The sequence below is a fragment of the Pezoporus wallicus genome, unplaced genomic scaffold, assembly GCF_028554395.1.
Source record: "Pezoporus wallicus isolate ANWC-B61680 ecotype Strahan unplaced genomic scaffold, APGP_CSIRO_Pwel_v1 contig_8874, whole genome shotgun sequence".
In the NCBI taxonomy this organism is placed as follows: domain Eukaryota; kingdom Metazoa; phylum Chordata; class Aves; order Psittaciformes; family Psittacidae; genus Pezoporus; species Pezoporus wallicus.
This window is the reverse complement of record NW_026640723.1, coordinates 659-21,686: the sequence shown is the minus strand read 5'-3', so window position 1 is coordinate 21,686 and position 21,028 is coordinate 659. Positions and strand designations below refer to the sequence as shown.

At 38.2% G+C, this 21,028-nt stretch overlaps 1 protein-coding gene across 2 annotated transcripts in view; it reads right to left on the bottom strand.

Annotated features, from left to right (window-relative positions):
- Positions 1-20,421, bottom strand: part of WDR33 (WD repeat domain 33) — a 58,423-nt gene extending 38,002 nt beyond the window's left edge. For both annotated transcript variants that reach the window (XM_057420223.1, XM_057420222.1), the window contains exons 1-6: positions 20,320-20,421; positions 4,314-4,538; positions 2,623-2,691; positions 1,546-1,650; positions 782-877; positions 136-287 (exon numbers count right to left, since the gene is read on the bottom strand). In XM_057420223.1, the coding sequence (XP_057276206.1) occupies positions 136-287; positions 782-877; positions 1,546-1,650; positions 2,623-2,691; positions 4,314-4,517 (626 nt within the window). In that variant the 5' untranslated portion in view covers positions 4,518-4,538; positions 20,320-20,421. The remainder of the gene's footprint in view (positions 1-135; positions 288-781; positions 878-1,545; positions 1,651-2,622; positions 2,692-4,313; positions 4,539-20,319) is intronic.
- Positions 20,422-21,028: the final 607 nt, after the last annotated feature.

The following is a 21,028-nucleotide window of genomic DNA, read 5'->3' as shown; positions in this document are numbered from 1 at the left end:
AATATTGTGTTTATGTGGTGCAGGAAGTTTCCCAGAATCTGACAGAACCCATGCATTTCTGCACCCAGAATACACTTAGAGAACAGTCTAATCATGGCAATAGGTACTACAGAAAATGGTATATTGTGTATAAACCTGGCCTCTCTAATCGCCTCCTTATGTGCCTGGAACATCTTGACGTTGTTCATGTTGGACTGCCAGTATTTCACATATCCCCCGTGGTCTGCTGTCAGCATCCACATATCATTGTGTGACCAAGTCATAGCCCTTACAGGGCTGTCATGAGCCTGTAAATTCAGAAAAGAAACTTCTAGCAAACTTGTTCAAATACTATCTGACCCACACAAACACAAAAGTCAGTAAAGTTCCCACTTAACAGCTGCAACAAAGAAATGAACACCACGATGATGATCTACTTAGATTCATGCTGTTACTGCAGCAAAAAATATCCCATACTCTCTATACAATGGTCTCTTAAACAATATATGAAGAGTATTTGTATTGTGTTTCCAAAATGGCTCTGTTTTATTTACAAATACCGAGAGTATGCTTTTGAGAACAGTTAGTATAGCATATGAAGATGGAATGAGAAGCATTAAACGAACTGCCTTTAGCCATGGTCTGACACGGAATCAGAGCAGAATACAAACATAAAAGACTTATAAGGCTCCAATTACCACACTTAGACTAGATGAACATGATGAGCAGGGTGAAGATGCTTTCCTAAAACATGCTCCCGAGACCTCAGGGAATACACAGAAATCTTGATAGATGAATTTACCTGCAATATCGTTTCAAAATTGAAAGTCAGTCCATTCCATAAAGTGAACTCTCCACTAGATGCACCAGTGACCAAACGTCTCCCCTCAGGAGTCCACTGCAAAAGAAAAGTATAACTAAACTGTGCAAATACAACATTCAAATATTTCTTCACAATTCTACAAATAAATCATGAGCTTCTTTCAGGGAAACTGCAGAACTGCAATTTTCCTAATGACTTCCTAGACGATGTGAGACAAAAATACAGAACTGTGCCAGAAGGCTTTTGACTTTAATAACAAGAGGACAAAGCCCACTGTAAAAGCAATAAAAAAAAAATGTTGCTGTAAAGAAACAACTTATGGGCACCAATGCATTTCCAGCACAATATCCATACTAAACAATATTGCTGACATCATGGAAAAGTTAAAAGATGCCATAAGAGTCAAAGAGCAGAGACCAAACTGCCTTTTCTTCTGAGAATCAAGATGTATTAGCCCCTCAAAATGGGGAGAAACAAAACTAAGCAGGAAGAGCACCTCAAACTCAAGTGAGGTATTTATTTTGTACTCAGACCTTCTAACTTTCTAAAACCATCCACAGAAAGACTAGACACAGAAGTAGTCAATATATTCCACATGCTGGTTTTATTTGGAATTGCTATCTTGGAATATCTGGAATACATTGGAATATATTTGGAATTATCTTTTTTCTTGATTCAGTTAAGAATATCACTCTAATGTAAATGAAGACAATACAACTAAGTGAATCCAACACTATACTCACCCTAACAACAAACACTGGGCATTTTACTTTATTAGTAGATGTCCGAACAAATTTTGTTGTTACAGCATTCATAGGGTTGTTCAGCATTCCTATAGGAGGGACCAACTGTGAGAGAACAAACCAAAGATTTAGTAATAACATTTCTAACCAGAAACTGCAAGAAAAGCATATCTACTGAACACCCATTTTTGGAAAATCAAGTTTTTCATTTGCAGGGATATTATCAAAAGTGTTCAAAAGTCTGCATGATTTACCACCTCAAACATCCAGAACTAGCATCTTTGCAAGCTTAGTGCCTTACAAGTATTCTTTTTTTCCAAAAATTAAAGCCTAACCAATTTCAGATTCTCTTCTGCCCTAGTTTCAGCTGGGATAGAATTAGTTTTCTTCCCAGTAGCTGGTACAGTGCTGTATTTTAGCTTTAGTCTGAAAACAGTGCTGATAACACACCGATGTTTTAGCTGTTGCTCAGTAGCACTTACCCTGATCAAGGACTTCCCAGTCTCTCATACTCTGCCAGTGAGGAGAGACAAGAAGCCAGGAAGAAGCAGTCAGGACATCCAACCCAAACTAGCCAAAGGGATATTCCACACCACAGCACATGATGCTCAGTGTAGAAACGGGGGACTTACCCAGGAGGCACAGGGGCTTGTTGGCCATCAGTCAGCAGGTGGTGAGTATTTTTTCGCTTGTTAGTTTCTTGTGTTTTATTTATACTTCCTTCTCCTTTTCATTAAAATTATTATTATGGTTATTACTATATTTTACTTTTTTCCCCAGTAATTAAACTGCTCTTATCTCAATCCACTGTTTTACCTTTTTCTGATTCTCCTCCCTGTACCACAGGGGCAGCCTGGGAGAAGTGAGCAAACAGCTCACTGGCACTTATTTGCCAACCAGGCAACATGTGGGACACGAATACCAACAGAACAAGATAATGCAGAATCAGGATAACCTTCAAGTCTTTAGGGCCTCTTGTGAGCAAGAAAGATAACTTCAGCTGATAGACAGAATCTTTCAAATGTCCTGGAAAAATTTTATGCACAGATAATCATGAAACAGAAACATTTTACTTACATCATTATAATACCCTGCATCAGGCTGTATTGCTCGCATATCTCGCTGGTCTCTCTGCCATACTCTATTCTGGAAGAAGAAAAAAAATCCTAGTTCATACCACCACTACACTTCACTGTTAAACAACAGAAAATAAAGGAACACACTGACAGCTTAATTAGGAAATTCCAAAGCACTCCAAGGATTTTAAATTAACTCAGTTAAAAGACTTTGGTCTCAGGACACCTGTAGAATTTGTACAGCATAAACAACAGATTCAAGAATGCTTTAAGTCTTCATTTCATCAGACTAAAGCAGCTCTTCTAAAATGACAGCTTAACAATATGAAAAGAGCAGTCCCATGTAATAAGGCACACAACTGTAACAAAGATGACTGGTTCTTTGCTGCCCAGGCTAATAGGTACTCTAAAAGCTATCAAACTTATTCGAAAACACTTTACATGAACTAAACATGAAATTATTTCAGCTTTGTGCTGTACATTTTAACAGTTTGGATCTGTGTACATATTAGAAATAAAAGCTAAAATTCTAGGTAAAACACTTCCAGTAGACACTACTACAGTTTGCTAGAATTTCTTAAGCCAAAAGCAAGTTATGTTTTTAATAGTACCACATCAAGTTAACTCAGTCAAATTGAAGTTGGGACCAAATTGGGATTCTGGTGTATCCTGATTTTGTGTAAGGCAAAACACACAGATCTGATTTTTGGTTGTTTTGCCACAAACAGAAGTTTGTGGGTGCTTATTTCTGCCAAAAAAAAAACCACCAAAAAAACCCCACAAAAAAAAACAAAAGGTCCTGAACTACTAATTCTTGGGGGGGGGGGGGGGGGCATTTCTAAAACGTAAGAGTATGTTTCAAATGTTTAGTGTCTAAACAGATCTTAGTAGGTATTTTATTATTAAGAAAACCTTCAAACTGTCAACACCTACAAGCTATAATCATGCACATGCCACATAAAATCAATTTCATCATGATCTTGCAATGTTGCCGCTGAGATTCCAACAATCCCTGTATGTACGGATGTGATTCTATTTCTTCTGAGCTAATATCCAGAAAATATTGATCGTATTATTGTACAGTAAATCTTGATCATATTTAAAAAATTAATACTAACCCATCAGGAACATTAAATAAGCATTTTTACAGAAACATTTATTCAACAAAACTTAATTTGAAGTTGTTCTTTAGCTATTAACTGTACAGAAAGGCATCTTCAGAGAACACAGTGCAAGTTTCAATGCTGTTTAGTAGAATGATGAGAAAACATTTTTATGGTGCCCTGGTTTTGGAGGGGAACGGGGTAACAGTTTATTTCCCATTTTAGGAAATTTCCATGTCAAAAATGGAAATAAGAACAATTACGTTATAGAATGAATTTTTATGTTCACTGAGAAGTCAGAACATCACACAAAACACTCAAGTGCGCTCCAAGTTGAAATTCCAAGACAGAACGTAAAAACTGGTGGATACACACACAACAAATTCAGCTGTGTGCATGTGCAGTTTTATTACCAAGGACCAACCCCTTTTTATTCATACTCTACCAAATTTACAAGCATTTGTCATTTAGTTTGAAACTGCAGCAGTAGATCTTCCAGAATTCTACACTGCTCTTTGGACACTGAAAAGAACAATTACAAATGTCAGGCAAGAAAAGCTTTCCAAACAAAACCAGAAAATTAACTAACCTCCAAATATTTAATTACAGAGGGATTGTAGTCTATGGTCTTCCGGTTCACAGCTTTTCTCATCCGCTTTCCATCAAAAGTAAGCTGTTGCATTGCTTGCTGCTGTGCAAAATCAGGTCTTTTGTAGAACAACTGCCGAGGCGCCTGATGCTGGAACCTCGGCATGTGGAAAAATCGGGGCGGGGAGCCAATTTCTGTGGCCATGGCTGTCTTGTTTCTGGAAGTCTGCAAAAAGTAAAACACTTGGTTACTTAATAACAATGATAAAAACCCCACACTAGTATCCCCACTACATTTACAAGAATGAATGACAACTTCATGAAGAATTGTTTATTGGGAAGAAATATCTGCAGGTTCCTTGAATTATTCTTCCCCTGTGTCACATAACAGTGACAATTAAAGTGGTTAAGCACTTTGTTCTCTAGCAAGAAGAACTCTGTTTTGAAACAGATCACTGTAGTTTGCATCACCACCCCTAAGCTAGAATTGTGTGGGTAAAGAACTCTTCAGTAAAATAAGCATACGTAAATGCAAGAGATGGTAAGAGCATTCAACAGAAGATATTTCACATTCAATACACACCAGGAAAAACCACATTAGTTACAAATCCATTTAAATATTAACAAGGAAAAAAGTTTTAAATGGCTGCCTCAAAACCTTTTTCTAGGACCTGAAAATAAAATTACATTCCCTTTACATAATTCATGGTAAGCACAGCATGGATCACATTCCACCTCCACGTATACTTTCAATTCCTTTACTGCAAAATAAATGGATTATGTATTTATCAAGGTTTGGTGAATTTATCAAAGTTTGGTAACATCAAACATCACTTTCTCCCAACAAAACCCACTGAGTATGTTCAGAAAACATGGGGGGGGGGAATATTAAACTTTTTCCTGACAGAGGGAATTGAGGCTAAATTAATTTTTCAGCCTGTAAAATCCTTTAATGAGATTATAGCAACCTCTTCACAACTGAAAACTATAACATACACTGTCTTTGAAGTATATACTAACTTCATACTAAGCAGTGTTACACTCTGAAGCAATGAAAAGCTCAACCTTGATTTTTGACTTTTACCCCCTATTTTGGAAATAATTTTCAATTAAAACCTGCCACGGTCACTAAGGGAATGCAGAAGTCCAAGCAACCCTCCTTTGTATGAAGGCTAAAGTGTTTATACAAAGTACATTTAATAAAGATTAGAACTAAAACTGGTGGTTTGTTGGTTTGGTTTTTTTTTTAGGTTGAAATGGTCTGTTTCATTCATTACTGGACTTCCCTATTTCCTTCTAGCCTCAATTTGAAAGAGTTGGAAAGCTAGTTCAACTGCCAGTCTTAAATTTTATCTCTTCTTTTTTGACCCAAATAACTAAAAAACATGCCATTTTTTTTAAACAGCAAAATAAAGCCAAGATAAAAGTACTAGACATAAAAGGGTTTTGAAAGTAATGAATGCATAGTTTGATTCTTACTAGGAGGTTCTTTGTAACTACAAGGAGCAGTTTGCATTTTAAATACAGGTCAGATTTCTGGCACAGGGAAGATATTAACCTTCACAGGCTTTGCAAACTTGGAAGTCACACACTCCTTTCCACTGGTAACTGAAAGTGTGGCAGGCCAGCTACAAAAGCTATGACACCTGCCTGTTAGCTACACAAACAACTCTGATGTACAAGGGAAAAACCAAACTAACGCCATTACAACTGTTCTCCATTCAAGACAAACAAGTCCAAACTAAAACAGCGTGTTTCCTTAAATAAGGTAAGGAAATTTAAGACCTTTGGCAGGAGTTTCATCTTTTATTAGACAAATTCTTGCTAACTGGAAAGAGACCAGCTTTCAAACCAACCAACGTTCATCTTGGGGCTGAAAGGCTCACTTGCCTGAAAGCTGCTTAATACCAGGTGGTCTGTTAAGACACAACATCTTCCTCCCAGTACCACCACATCCGTAACAGCACTCTAACTCCACAATTACTACAATATTAAGCTCATCTGAAACAAGAAAAAGACATCAAAACTTTCTCATGCAGGAAGTATGTCAAGCACCCCTAACACTATTATAAGATTCTCTTGCAACTTGTCAGAAGGTAGCTAACTTGTACAGAAAGTTTCAGGTGTTAAATCTCAAAAGGTAAATTCAAAGAGATAGTGCTTTTATATCAGAGGATAAAGCAGCTTCTTCAAATGAGCAAAACAAGCTGGCATCAAACATGGAAGGCCATTAATGGCCTTTTTAATGTAGTTTAAAAGCTATTAATTACTCAGGGTGAAAAAAAAGGGGTGGGGGGATTTCCAGTACTACTCTCTCTTAAGTCTAAAGATATACACTCCTATACTAACCAGTCCTTTAAACCAGAGGGAAAAAGATATTTTTTCAAAGCCACACATCTGTACTTTCTTACAGGCAACGCAAATACATTTCAAGAACCCAGGCCAAGAATGCAAAGCTAACTGCTGGAGCCTCCACAACCACTTTGATCAGCAGTATTTGCAAGAAAACAAACAAACAAAAATGCCTTTTTAGAGAAATACTTCAAAGCAGTAATTTAATTCATTCTCATTTTTCAGAAAATTAAGTCTGCTGAAGAAAATTTTTCAATTACTAACACAGGTGAATAAAGCATTAGCTATGATAAGGATAAATTTATCACAAGCAGTGTCTATCTTTGATTCCCATAAACAATATTAACTTTACATACAATCAACAGCAGCAAAATCTATTGTTTAAAAGGTGACCAAAGGCATAAATACATTAATTACACCTCTTTATGCCTCCAGCCCCTTCCAAGTTCATGATTATGACAGGACAGTATGTGGCATCAGAGCTTCAACAACCTGACAAGGGAGACGACACAGGATTAGGAAAATGAAGGGTTTATGTTCCAAACTGTTTCTCCAACTTTTTAGATCACTGCCTCTACCACAAAAAGCTTCCTACTTACAGCTATAAATGCCCAAGTCAATTTGCATACATCATATATATATACATATGAACAGATGCATTAAAAAAGTATATACACACAGATTGAAGTTTCCAAACAAGTAAGCTTTAGAAATGAAGGTCGGGGGGGAGGGTGGTGGTGGGTTTGTTCAGATTAATTTATCAGATGAACCTGGAACATTTATTTCCAAAGGTCTCTACTCCAGTCAAACAAATATACCCATTTAACACTTTAATTACCAGTATCCTACTTCATCTTTTGTTGCAATAAATCAATGCCTCAACATGCTCTCCTGATACACCTCATACCAACTTAAAAAAGTACTTGATTCAGTGTGTCTACAGCTAAAGCTCCCGTTGTACTGGGAGCATGAGTAGAAACATGCAAACAAATACCAGAGGACAATGTATAATCCAGAGTAGTAACATCCAATTTATTTTTTTTTTAAGCAAAGTACCGAAGTTATATTTTATTTGGAGTCCATCAACAAGGTTTCAAATGGAAGACTGTGTTTTCCTTAGCACACAATCAGAAAGAACAGCAAGATTTTTTCAAGACCAGTTACAGGTCAGCTCTGCCACAAATATTGCTTTCAAAGATGACTAGATTTCATACAGTTGGGGGGTAGGGTGGGGGGGGTGTGGTGTGTAAATAAAAGTATTTGGGATATACAGAGAATATGTAATTAATTCACTGAGCAAAAATAGAGCCATCCAGTAACACTAGAAGTAACTGGGCCTAGTTTTCAGTTCAAATGACAAAAGACAGACTTGAGAAATGCAATCAAATTGTGGAATAAATGAAAGCATATCTAATGTGAAACTGAAGGCAGGATTAGGACCAGATGGACAAAAAAAGCCCAAAGACAAGTCAGAATAAATTCAGTAGGAGTGGGAGCAATTACAGAAGCAAAAACACAATTACAGAAGCAAAAACACTGAGAAGCAAGATCAGTCAAGAAAGAGAGTGTAAATGAGAAACCTGAAAAATAGACACAGGTTAAAAAACATGACAAATAAAAAAGAAATGAGTTGAGAGAGAATAGGACAGAAGAAACTACACAACATATGTCAAGGAGCTTGTGATAGTACCAAAGATGTCCACTGCTGTTCCTTAACCATCAAACACACACATACCCAAGGGCAGCATAGTATCATGGAATAGGTGGATTGGTGGAGAGAAAATGAATGGGATAATGCATTTAGTAACACTATTATTTTATCACCTTATTTGGGTATAGCTGTTTCTTTGATATCAAAATGAATACCTCGGAAAGTTCTGAAAATTTACAGATTTGGGCTTTGTTGCCTGAAATCATACAACCAAAGCAATTCCCATATAACTTGACTAAATAGAGCAAATTAGGCTACTCAAACCAAAATAAAACCACCAAAGTATCCTGCCACACTGTTTTAATCAGGTAAAGCTTGAAGAATTAGAATGCCATGGCTGCTATTGAATGCATCACTTCTTACAGATAGTTCACTACTAAAAGAAAATACAAAACCTGATTTATTTATAATATTGAAAAACTTTATATGGTTTATCAAAAAAAGTAACAATCACCATTAATGATGTGCACCAATATGAAACTAAAACACACTTGCCAATTAAACTGAGGTGAAGCGACTTGGGTGCAACACAGTAATAACCTGAATACATCAAAAGAAAAGTATGTTTCCAAATGCTAGAACAGAAGGCTGCTCTCTTGGGGAGTACAAGCAGCCAGTGACTTTGCAAACACTATACTGCCCTTTAAACAGAACAATCTGCAGCTGAAAAGACATTTCCCTGAAATGGCTACAGCAGCAAAGGAAAACAAACAACACCTGAACAAGTGCTAAAACTATCCTGAATCCCTATACTACTCCTTCAAGTACATATCAGATAGTTAAAGCACACATAGGCTTTAAAGCAAGGACTTTTACAGTGTAAAATTAACAGCAAGTATTTACATTGAATAGCACATAGGAGTCTAAAACATCTCAGATATTCAGTAAAAAACTACAACACAATGAAAACCACGACCTCAGCTTTCTGAGCCAGAAGTATAAGAGAAGAACACCACCACGCAGAGTTAGCATAACAAGTTTATTGCTCAATACATCACTAGAAAACACTACCTTTCTTTGATTAGACAAGCACAGTTACATCTACAAGGCATAGATACCACTTCAGTAAATACTAATCTCTGAAAAGCTTCACCTCTGCATTTTTTTTAGTTGTAATTAAGAAATCCGTAAGCACATCTGAAAAAAACAAACCAACCAATCAGACCAAACATACTAAATTTCTTCTCTTCCCTCTTTTAGACTATAAACACTGAGTTCCAGAAAATTCTCCTTTCTTTCTTCCTTGGGAAGAATGTGCATCTCTGCTCTGGAGACCAGCAGTGGATCCTTCCATGGTTTCCCCATCTTGAAACATTCTCAGTATTTTCAGGAAAGCTCTTCCTTGGTCTCATCACCCAGTCTTTTTCCTTACCTGAGACTCTTACCTCTTCCCAGTGCAAGAGAATTACATGAAAGGATATATTCCAGACATAAATGTTCTATTTTTGCCATCTTTGGAAAAAGAACTGAACAACCAAAAAAACACATGCATGTACACACATTTCTCAATTACACAGGAATAGAGCCACCCATCCGGGTCAAGGGGTGAAGAGAGCGACAGGCTATTAAGCATTTCTTGAAAGCATAAAATCATCAGGTTGAGGGTTACATAGAGAAAGGGTTCTTCATTTCTGCAAACCAAGCAATCTCAAGGAAACGGTTTTCCAAATATTTTAAACTGCCTAAATTAGGTATTTCCAGAATAATCCCTCTCTTAGGAAATTAACCTAAGTGAAAGATTAGCTTTGAAATAGTGTTTCTGCATCTCCTTTGCTTCATTCACTGAAACAAATGGGCTTACAATCCACAAGGATCAGAAACTCACATTACTAACACTGTAAAAAGAGAGTAGCAGCAGCAAGCTTCCACCGCATGGTTCTGAAGATACAGCTGAAATCTGCTGAAACTAATTTGTGTGTATGCCAATGAATTAATCTCTCACAGTAGAAGTGACTTGGTTTCTGTTCTATCCATGTTATCCTTTTTCTGAAAAGATCAATCATAAGTTTCCTTCACACCACATTACAAGATTCCACTCTGAAAACACAGAAGCATTATGGAAAAGGAAAAATTATGCCAATCGGCAGATCCTGTGAATATATTAATTTGACCAATTCCTCAAATTGCTTTGTGCTTGTTTCCTATTGTGTTTGAGAAATATTTAATCATATCACCTAAATTATGAAAATTGCACATCTGTGAGGCACTCAAAAATCTTCACAAGTACTTTTCATAAAGTCTTTTTTTTTGGGGGGTGGGGGTGGTGAGGGGTTGTTGGGGTATTTTTTGAACATAGAACAAACTCAATCCAAAGAGAATGCTATGGACTTTCACTGATTTACAGTTCTGTAATTGCATTCTATCTTAGTTATGAAAGATAATGGCAGTATTAAGCAGGAAAATAAAGGAAATTTTTATTAAAAATTCATTCTCATTTTCAAAGCTACTCTGTGACTTATCTTCACTCACTGAAGATCACTTTCTGTAAAAACAGCATATGCTCCAGCAGGAAGGAAAGTTTCCATCAGGCAACGGGATGCAACAATGAAATGCCAAGATGCCCTATAGTGATGAAATGATCTACTTTTGTCAAAAGCAGGAAAAAAAAAAAACAAAACACCAAAACCAACAAACCCCACAACTTCTAAGAGTAAAAAGAGACTGGATAAGGTTCTTGTCCTTTTAAGTATTTAAAAATCCTATTCCCACTCTTGAATTACAAAGGGCATGGCAACAGCATGTACTTTTCAGCATTTTTGTATGTAGATCTTAAGATTTTCTAGAGGACGTGCAAACACGTAAATTTAAGCCTAAGAAACATAAGACCATTCTTACAATCTGAGAACAGATTCAATTATTCACAGGTGCTGGAGGTCTGTAACAATCCAAATCACAAAACTCAAGACAAAAATACAGAACTGTATTATACAGGACTGCAGTTAAGCAATATTACTGATCTCTGCAGCTCGCAGATTTCCCTAGAGTTCTACCCTGTACTCCCCATATACATTAGTATCCATTCACTATTGCATTCTACTTATGAACAAGATTTTCCTAGAAATGAGGTTTATGTTCTGACCATGCAAAGAGGGGCGGGAAGGATCTGGCAGCTTTCCCCATTCCAGTCATTCTATTCCAATACAAAAAAAATAAAGTTACCATCTCCTGTGTCTTCATTAAAAACACTGAAAGATACTTAAGTTAATCATTCATTAAGTCAAAATAAACTACTCTCCCCAAAAGGTTCAGTGACCTTTTCTTATTTGGAGATACTCCAAAGATTTTTGTTTCACACACAGCCCAGAATCTACCACACAAACATGATCAAGGACCTAAAAATGCAGTACTATTCCCCCCCCCCTTTAATGTCATACACACACACACAGAGTTTGAAAGGATAGAAGATACAATACAACTAACATATCAAGAAAACAACCATCTTTCTTTTACCACTATCGCCACAATACAGTCTAGAATGATTCCCTCTCTGCACCTCACAAATGCAATCTGTACAGCAATCTACCTTAGGTGTACTTCAAAACATGCACTGAAGTAATCAACTGCAATATGAGGATGTTCAGCAGACTGCAACTAAAACTCAGTTATCATATTAGATGCACAGGATTTAGTCTGCTGTCATGATTTCAGTATTACAAATTTGATAGTTTTGCTTCAAGTTAAAGTTTACTCACAGTAGTTCAATAATAATATTCTTCCTCTGTGTCAACTACCAATGTATTCATTTATCTTGACTCCTGTTAGGAGCTGTCAAGACCTGCATTAAGATTATAATCCAAACTTTTACTACTGTGAATATCTATGATCACAGCAATTCATTGTAACAAGCTGAAATATATCAAGATTGATTTTCATGCTGAAGTGATTTAGGATGCTACCTTACCTTAGAGCTACCTGTTTGGAAACAAAATTTGAAGGCTAGCTTTAAATCACATAACACAGCATGACAAATACTAGAATACAACAAAGGAAAAGTAGATGAAAGGCAAAAAAGGCTTCTCATCCTTCCTGATCCTAAATATCAGGATATTCTTCAGCTGGTTATTGTATCAAGACCTGCTGAACCAGCACTAATCTTGAAAAAAAAAACCCTGAAACCAATAACTGAGTCTGCTTGCAGCGTTCCTCCTAATTTGTAAGGAGGACATACTGTTGGTTCATATTCAACTTTGCATTCACTGGAACTGTCAGGTCCTATCAACTGTTATTTAGACAGTCACTCTGTAGCTTGTACAAATCTGTAAGGCTATGCGTGCACATAGAAAACTGTACGTCTCCTTGCCAACCCTCAGAACATTTCTGCTGAGCCATTCCTCAAGCATATTAAGGTCCCTCTTGACTTAAGTGTTACTGTTTAAGTACATAACCCCCCCAAATCACAATACTATCATCTTTCCTCCTCAGCTTGAGATTGAACTGGCATTTTACTGGATTCTAGAGACAATTATTTAGATCCCATATGGAAAAAATACAGACACACTGCTTTCACTTGTCTATACTTGGCTCCTGGGAGGAAATAACACATTATAAGACTCAAGTTCTCATTTGCATAAAACACACCAGCAGCAGAGAAGGGAGGACTAGGAAGACTACAGCAGTCAGCAGGGCAACAAGTAGGGAAATGCAGTAAGTACTTTGGTTTCAGAAACAACCTACTGAAATTCCGATGATAAAGAGAACAAAGTCCATAGAATCTAACAACAGTTTGATTTGTTTCACACTGTGGAACAAAAACATACATATCAGTATATTAAATAAATTTCATCTATTGAGTATCTGAGTCCCTAAGAGTTGCAAATTCAATGCTACCAAGAAGATACCAAGGCTCTTTTTACTAAGACTTGGGAATTATTAAGAGTTGTATTTTTTTTATAAAGAACTCACCTTTCATAATCTTTATTTACTGAATGCTTAACAAACCCATCCAGAACTCTTACAGCTTTTAAATAAATGTTAAAAGCATCAAAAGAAAATAATTAAGAAAATTTCTACTTTGTGATTCAAAGAATGTTTTTGGGGTTTTTGTATTTTGTTTTGGCTGTTTGGTTTGCCTCCCATCCCCTTAAACATCACTTAGGGCAGTCTTTTGACAAAGCAATGCTTTGCCATACCAAGTTTTCAGTTAAATAAAGGTAGAAGAATAGTGTTTTAAGGTTCCATAACGAAGAAAACTGCAGTCCAGAAAGGGGAGGAGGAGGAAGGAAAACACTGATATCATGTATGATCATGTAAAAAAAATGTTTCTTTATACGGTGAGAAGTGTAAGAAGGTAAAAAACAAAACCCACTGTGAAAAAGCAATGTTTTTCAGTAGTTACTAACAATACTTTGAAGATTGTTTTTTTATTTCTCTCTTCAAAAAGAGATTTTATACTACATTAGAACACTTAAAAAGAACTTATTTTTATTTAATTGCACGTTTAATGTTAAAAGCCATTCACCACCCATGTCTACAGCCTAATTCGCATGCAAAAACAGAGGCTTTGTGTGACAAAGTGTCCTGGGTTCAGCAGTAGCAGTCATGTTTTTTCCTTTGTGGTAGCTGGTGCAGTGCTGTGTTTTGACTTCCAGCCTGAGAACAGTGTTGGTGAAGCCGATGTTTTCGGTTGTTGCTAAGTGATGTTTACCCTGACCAAGGACTTTGTGAGGCTCATGTTCTGCCAGGGAGGAAGGGAAGCTGTGAGGAAGCAGAGATGGGGTGCCTGACCCGGGCTAGCCAGGGAGGTATTCCATACCACAGCATGTCATGCCCAGGATGTAACTGGGAGTTAGCCGGAAGGGCTGGTAGACTGCAGGGTTGGAGGAGGTATGGGTCGGTGCTTGGTCGGGCTTGGGGGGCGAGTTATCGGTCGGCTGGTGGTGAGATGTTGTATTCTCTTCCCTTGTTATTTCCTTTATCATTGTTATTATTGGTGGTAGCAGTAGTGATCTGTGTTATACCTTAGTTACTAAAACTGTTCTTATCTCAACCCGTGGGAGTTGCATTCTTTTCGATTCTCCTCTCCATCCCTCCGGGAGTAGGGGGAGGGAAAGAAGGGGGGAAGTGAGTGAATGAGTTACCTGACTGGGTTTAAACCATGACACAAAGCCCCTCCATCTTCTGGACACATCAAGGTCATATACATACTTCATGTACTCAAGATAAGAAGACACCAAACACCTTTACAGATACACTGCAGAATAAGTGCCCTATAACATACTACCCCACAGTATTTTCCTATCAATATCCAAGGAGATAGTTTCCCTCTCCCAAGGGTTTTTGATTCAACGATGGAACAGATGCACACTTCAAGATTTACCTAAGACAGATTTGTTATCCCCCCCTCAAACCAAAACTTAAGGTTTTCAAGCAGTTAAATTAGCATATATTTACAGCAAAATATGCAAATTAATACCTACAGTTGCTATGCCCAGGCATAGCTAAAACAGACACCATTAAGCAAGAGAAGCAGAACTGGAAAGAACAATTCAAACTTGACCAAATCACACAATGCTACTAAACAAGCCTTATGAACTCTGCTAGAGAAATTCAGACCATACTTAAATTAGCAATGCTTCCCATTATTGACTTACTGGTCAGAGAAGTTTAAATAAAACCCAAATACCATCAAACCCCCCCCCCCCCCCAAATTATTCAAGTAGTGAAAGAAAACAGCACTTGCAGCTTACTTTGTCAAGTAAGTTCTGACTGTACATTATTTACATGGATAAAGAGAAATTCAAAAGTGTAGCTCTCCAGTACCTGCTCCACTTAAGACTGAAAGTCTAATGTATACGTAAACTACTCTTTTGAGAGAGTTTGGTGTGGAAGATCAATGCATAATCCCTGTTTGCTAGTGGTTATGCTAGAAACCTGTTAATCCAATAAGAAACAAACTTACAACAGGAAAAAAGAAACTGTTAGCTCTTCTAATTTTCAGCTTTCAGTGTCTACTTACGGAGTTCTAAAAGTTTTGTCAGAAACACACCTATTTTAAAATAGTCAATGTAGAGATTCTTCTATATAAAGGAACTTCTAATACTAGAATACTTTCTAAATTGATGGCTGATGTATACACCACTTGCTCACACAACTGAAAATGAGTAAGAAATACACTTGCTTTTAACTGCAAGCTTTTCTGGCAAAAGCAGCACTTCAGTCAACAGTTACAGGTCAGTATTTCATCTTACTGTATAAAAAGCTTGGCAGCTGTGGCTTATTACATCAGTCAAGAGTCTACAAAAGATATTATTAGAAATAGTTTATCAGGCTTAAATTTGCTGAGAAGACCAGTATTTGCATTCACCAGTAGATGACTGCAAAACATAGTTTGATGACTGACTCAAGCAGGAATTTAAATCCAAACTCCGTAATTTAGGAACAGTGCAAATACTGCAGAATTAACATACTCCATTAATACTTGTTCAGTCTGCAGTCCTCCTACTTGCAAGTTGGAGTAATTTTTCTTGTGATACAATCATAAAATTTCACAAGCCTCTGCAAAATGTAATTATTTGTTTACAAACATGTCCCAGTAGGAAGAATGGCATTTTCAAAGTGGCAATTTTTATAGGGGTTGGGGGAAGGAGGACAATGGTAGGGAGTGCAACTTGCTCACTGTGATCACACAGTGTAACTGTGGCAATAGTTACTGAATGAGCTTCAGCATTGTGGTTAGAGAATAGAGAACTCCTGAAATGAAGTTCCGCAACAACCTATACCCAACCTAAAACTGCTGACATCAAAAAAAGCAGTTCTGGCTAGACCCAAATTGTATGCTCCTGTCCTACATAAACCCTTTTTAGAGCCAATACGAACATCTGGTGACCATACTGACCCATCTCCCCAAGTAACAGTTCTGTGTTGAGACCATTTTTTGTAGTGTTCATGCAAAATATACAACTCCACTGCTGACATTTTCAAAACTTGAAAAGTTAATAGCTTTTTTGGGGTGGTTTTCTTTTTTTTTAAATGAGCACATTTCATTTTATTGAAGACAAATTAAATAGCAGCAATGAGCTCATGACAAGCATATCAGCATTTTTAATAAAAAAAATTAACCAAGAAAAAGCAAACAGAAAGGGAGAAGTGCTCAGTGTATTAGAAAAAAATCCTCCTTAGAATGAAAAATTCAAGATAAGTTTCTAATGCCTTATTGACAGAAAAGTATGTACCGGGGTTACTTGATGAAGTGTGTAAGGGCCCAGAGAGGAAGAGAGGTTTTCATTTGTGTCTGAAGAACATGAAAATTGCTTGTATTTTTTTTACATTCAATACATGTCTAAGAACACTTCCATGTAATTGTTTGAAACACCACTTGGGTACAACAAAGAAGTTTTATCACGGTTAGTCAATGCAAAGTTTAATACTGTAGAGCAAGCCTTTCCTCCAACAACTGAGAGAAGTTGCAATAAAAGCAATGTCCAGTGAAATTGTTCAGAACAGAACCCCCAATTCCTGATAAGAGCTCACAGCAACTTACTCAGCACAATCCATTGTTTTTAGACATGATACACTCTTCAGCCCTTAAAGTAAATGGATTTTCTTGAGTATCCTTAGTCCTTTTTATTTACATGGATTTTCAGCATATCCCATATTACAGAAGTTGGCACTTACTCTTCCTGTTCAACAAGGTATCTTAATGAACAGGGTTTGTTTTCCCTCAAGTGAAAAACAGGTACATAGCTTCCTAAATAAACAGGGGTTTGTTTCTTACTACACAGAACCATACTTGACTTTACAATTTGGTGCAGAGATAAAACAGCAATAATACCAGTTAGCCGAGTTTCAAATGACAAAATATTTTGGTCTCCAGTATCCCTCTGCATCCAGAGAAAGCCTTAAAATTGTAACTGTGATCACTTAAATCATAACTGTGATCACTTAAAGCAAATAAGGAACTGTGCCAAAAAGAGTATAAAGGCTCAAAGGACAGTATCAAGTCAGTAGTAGATCTAAACACATAAGTTCTGATAGTACTTAAGTTATTTAAGAAGTATTACAGTTCCTGGGTTAGTTTTTTGTTTGGTTTTAGGTTTGTTAGTTTGGATTTTTTTTTTTTTTAAAGCGAGTCCTCTTTAGAAAAGGGAAAGAAACCTGAAATAAAACCCTTTAAAATAAGCAAACAATAATGGCCTGGAATACTTAGACACCTTTCTAATTACAACTTTCACAAAATGCAGGCTTCTACTGTGCTGTAACACACTCAGGCCTTACCTTTTCCCACCACCAACTTTAATCTGCATTATCAGAAACCGAAGAACAATTTTAACTGGTATTTCATATTGCTGTGCATGAACTGCCTTTATACTAAAGATGCAATCAAAAGTAATACTGCACAACAAAAGAGAAAATAACTTGCTTGCTTTCCTGGTAAATATATACTTCCTATCACATTTCAAGTTTCACAACAGAATGACTGGTACACCCAGACTGAATGTGGAAAGCTGGTTGAACCAGAAATTACATTCTATCACGTGCTGCGTAGTTTTTATAAACACTAGTTAAGTTTAGCACCATTTAAAAAATACGGAATCACAGGTGCTCTCAACAAAATACAAAGAACTATTTAGCTATCAGTCTACTTCTCTGCTCTTACTTTCAGAGATTTCTCTGTGAGAGACAAAAACTAAAGTTCTTTTAGGGTTTTAATATTTTGAAATATCTTTACTACATCTTCTCCCCACCATTAAGCTCTAACAGTGTTCAGTTTAACTGAGATTTACTTCCTAATGACATTTGTTTGTTAACTATACCAGCCAAACCTGCACATCTGTATTTCTACTTTGTACAGAACTTTCAGTAACAAAAAGTATATATCAGGAAATAACAAATTTTGTAAAATTCACAAACATACTACAGATGAAAGTTTTGAGCTTGTTCTTACAACTTCCCTGCACAAAGATATGAGCAGTTCTCTGAATTATAAACTAGAGTACCATCTGGGCAAAGCTAAAATTGTTTTCCTTTCCAGTGTTAGCGAGACAACCATAGAAATTCTCTGGATATTAACCCTATGGGGAGCAGATGCAAAAAGTGAAATATTTCGCATGGAATCCTCTCAGTAAAAAGTTAAACAGTATTCTTTTATTCCTACTCAACCAGAAGTCTTCCCTGCAATATTTTTTTCAGGCGAGCAAGAAGACTAGGACATCTGCCAGGGATGGAAACAAAACAGAAGATTTCTCATCCCCTCCTCAGACCAAGGCCTCCATTTCCTTCAGCAAAAGAATGCATTTCTAGTATCTCTATCTCAAGAGCTATCTAGGAACACTATGTTATTACTTGTGCTAACCCCTGCTAATAGCAGGAATATGGAACAGATAAACAATTTTCAATGCCAATGGTTCAAAAAGTTTGCTGCTGCAAAGATTCAAAGGAGGACCAACACTTCAGGAAACTAGGAAAGGTCTGAACAGTTTTTAGTAACTGACATTCAAGTTAAAAGGTTTTAGCAGCTCTAGGAGCAGAGTACTAAGTTAAACATATACTAGTTACTAGTATTTAGCAGCTCAGGGATTTGATTTTTAACTTGCATCTCAACATTTATTCCTCAAAACTGATGACCTTCAAATCTGGTAGTTCCATCCACTTCTGAAACAGTCAAATGCAGGAAGGCTTTGGAAAGCTTATCTTCTCAACTGTAGTGGAGTTGGGCAGAGAACTCAAAACAAACAAACAAAAAAGCTACTTTAACTACATTTTCGGATCTTAAGATTAAAAATGTCACAGCACAACAGAATGAGATGTGAAAAAACAGATTTTGCAATATGTTTTATGATACCTGTTCTTACATTAATGATTATGGCGGAATATGGCAGCAAACTGTTGAGAAGTCAATTTACCTGATAAACAGTTCAGGAGGACAGAACCCCAAATTACTTTGACATAATATTGTTTGTATACTATAAGCTCTCCAACAAATATGTATGGAGTGCTGTCCTTCCTAAAGGAAGGATAGAACACTTCTAATTCACAAAAGCAAAAAAGAGTAAACATCTGTTGCAAGGAGAGAGTTGAGGGACAAATGTCTACACAGGAAAACAGAGTCCCAAATACTAATCACAAATTGCAATTAAGGATATAACCGCTTACCTATGACAACTTGTGTAGGACAAACAGATGTGCTCAAACGAGTACTAACGTTTCAAAACACTGTACTTGAAACCATGCATCTATCTACTCATAACCAAGAAGATAACAACAGGAGAGAAGTTACAACAATCTTCAAGAGTGCACAAGGTTTAATGAGCTCTCCCTAACAGAAAAAAGCTGGTTTGGTGGTTTTGCCTTTTTTAATTAATTTAACACATCCCCTAGGTTTCCTATCCATGTGATAATCATAGACTGGTGAGTCTCAACCAATGGAATGTGCCACCATATCATCATTAAAACCATCCACCCTTCCAGAATAAGCAGATGCCTGCTGCACATGGCTGCATCTACCCATAATGGCTAGGACTTCCCAAACCAGATCTTCAAGCAGTCATAACCCAATCTCCACTCAAATCAAAGGCGGACAGAAGAAAAGCAATATACACATAAAATAATAACAATTTCAATAACAGAAAAAGGCAGGATTGAGAGAGACCTCGGGAGAGGGCACAACCAGACAGCTACACAGGAGGCAGGCAAGAAACCTTCTCCCAGCCCCAGCTTTCGCCGCGACCTGAACCCTCCCGCACACCCCACGCCGTGGGCCCGTCGCCGCAGAGCTGGGCTCTGCGTGGACAAGGTCCCGTACTCCCAAGGGTGCCCCCAGTCCGAGCAACGCCCGTACCCTCACTACTGCACCTATGCCGCCCCGCTGCCGGGACGCGCCAGGGCTCGGCCGCTTCGCGAACCAAGCCGCTGTGCTTCTGGGCCGCGGCCTAAAAATGGCGGAGGCAGCCGCGCTTCCCACACCGCTCCCCACCGCACCCGCGGAGCAGCACCGAGCCGTACTCACCGCCCAGCCGCTCTCTCGCACCCCAGCTCCGCGCCCTGCCGCCTCGCCAGTCGCCTCGTCCCTCCGGGCCCCGGAAGCCGCCACCGCGCCGCCACCTCACGAACCCCCACCACGGCCGACCGCCATCTTCCTTCCCCACCAGCGGCCGGGCGGTGCACGCACGCTTACGTCACCACGCTCGGCGGCAGTGAAAGGCGGTGCTCACGGTAACGCGGCCGGAAGAAAGGCAGGTGGCGGCGCGAATCGTCCCGCGCATGCGCACGGGGCATGGTCTCTGTGTTACTCCCGCGCTCTGTGAGGGACGCTCAAGCTGTGAGGCGCGCAGGGCCAGCGGGCAGAGGGGTTTCTGCCGCGGTGCCTGTCTGCGGTTGCAGGCGCTGCAGAGCCGGTAGTACCGCTTCCTGAGCGCATCGGCCTCGCCTGGCTATGTCTAGCCTAGCTCCTAGCCCCGCATAGCTCTGTGTCCCTGTATTGCTGCATGCTCATGCTCCGCAGGTTTACCAAACAAGCAGGTGCTATGCGGAGCTGTAACTCCCGTGGATATCTTCCCCTTTAACCCCTCCGGGGTTTCAAAGCACAGCAATTAAGAACAACTAATGCCAAGGCTCATAATTATCTACTTGAAGGGAATGGTGCAAATCCCCTGAGATCACTTTCGGATCACTAAGTCTGTTACACTCCTTATTGGGAGACTAGTGATAGATTTCAG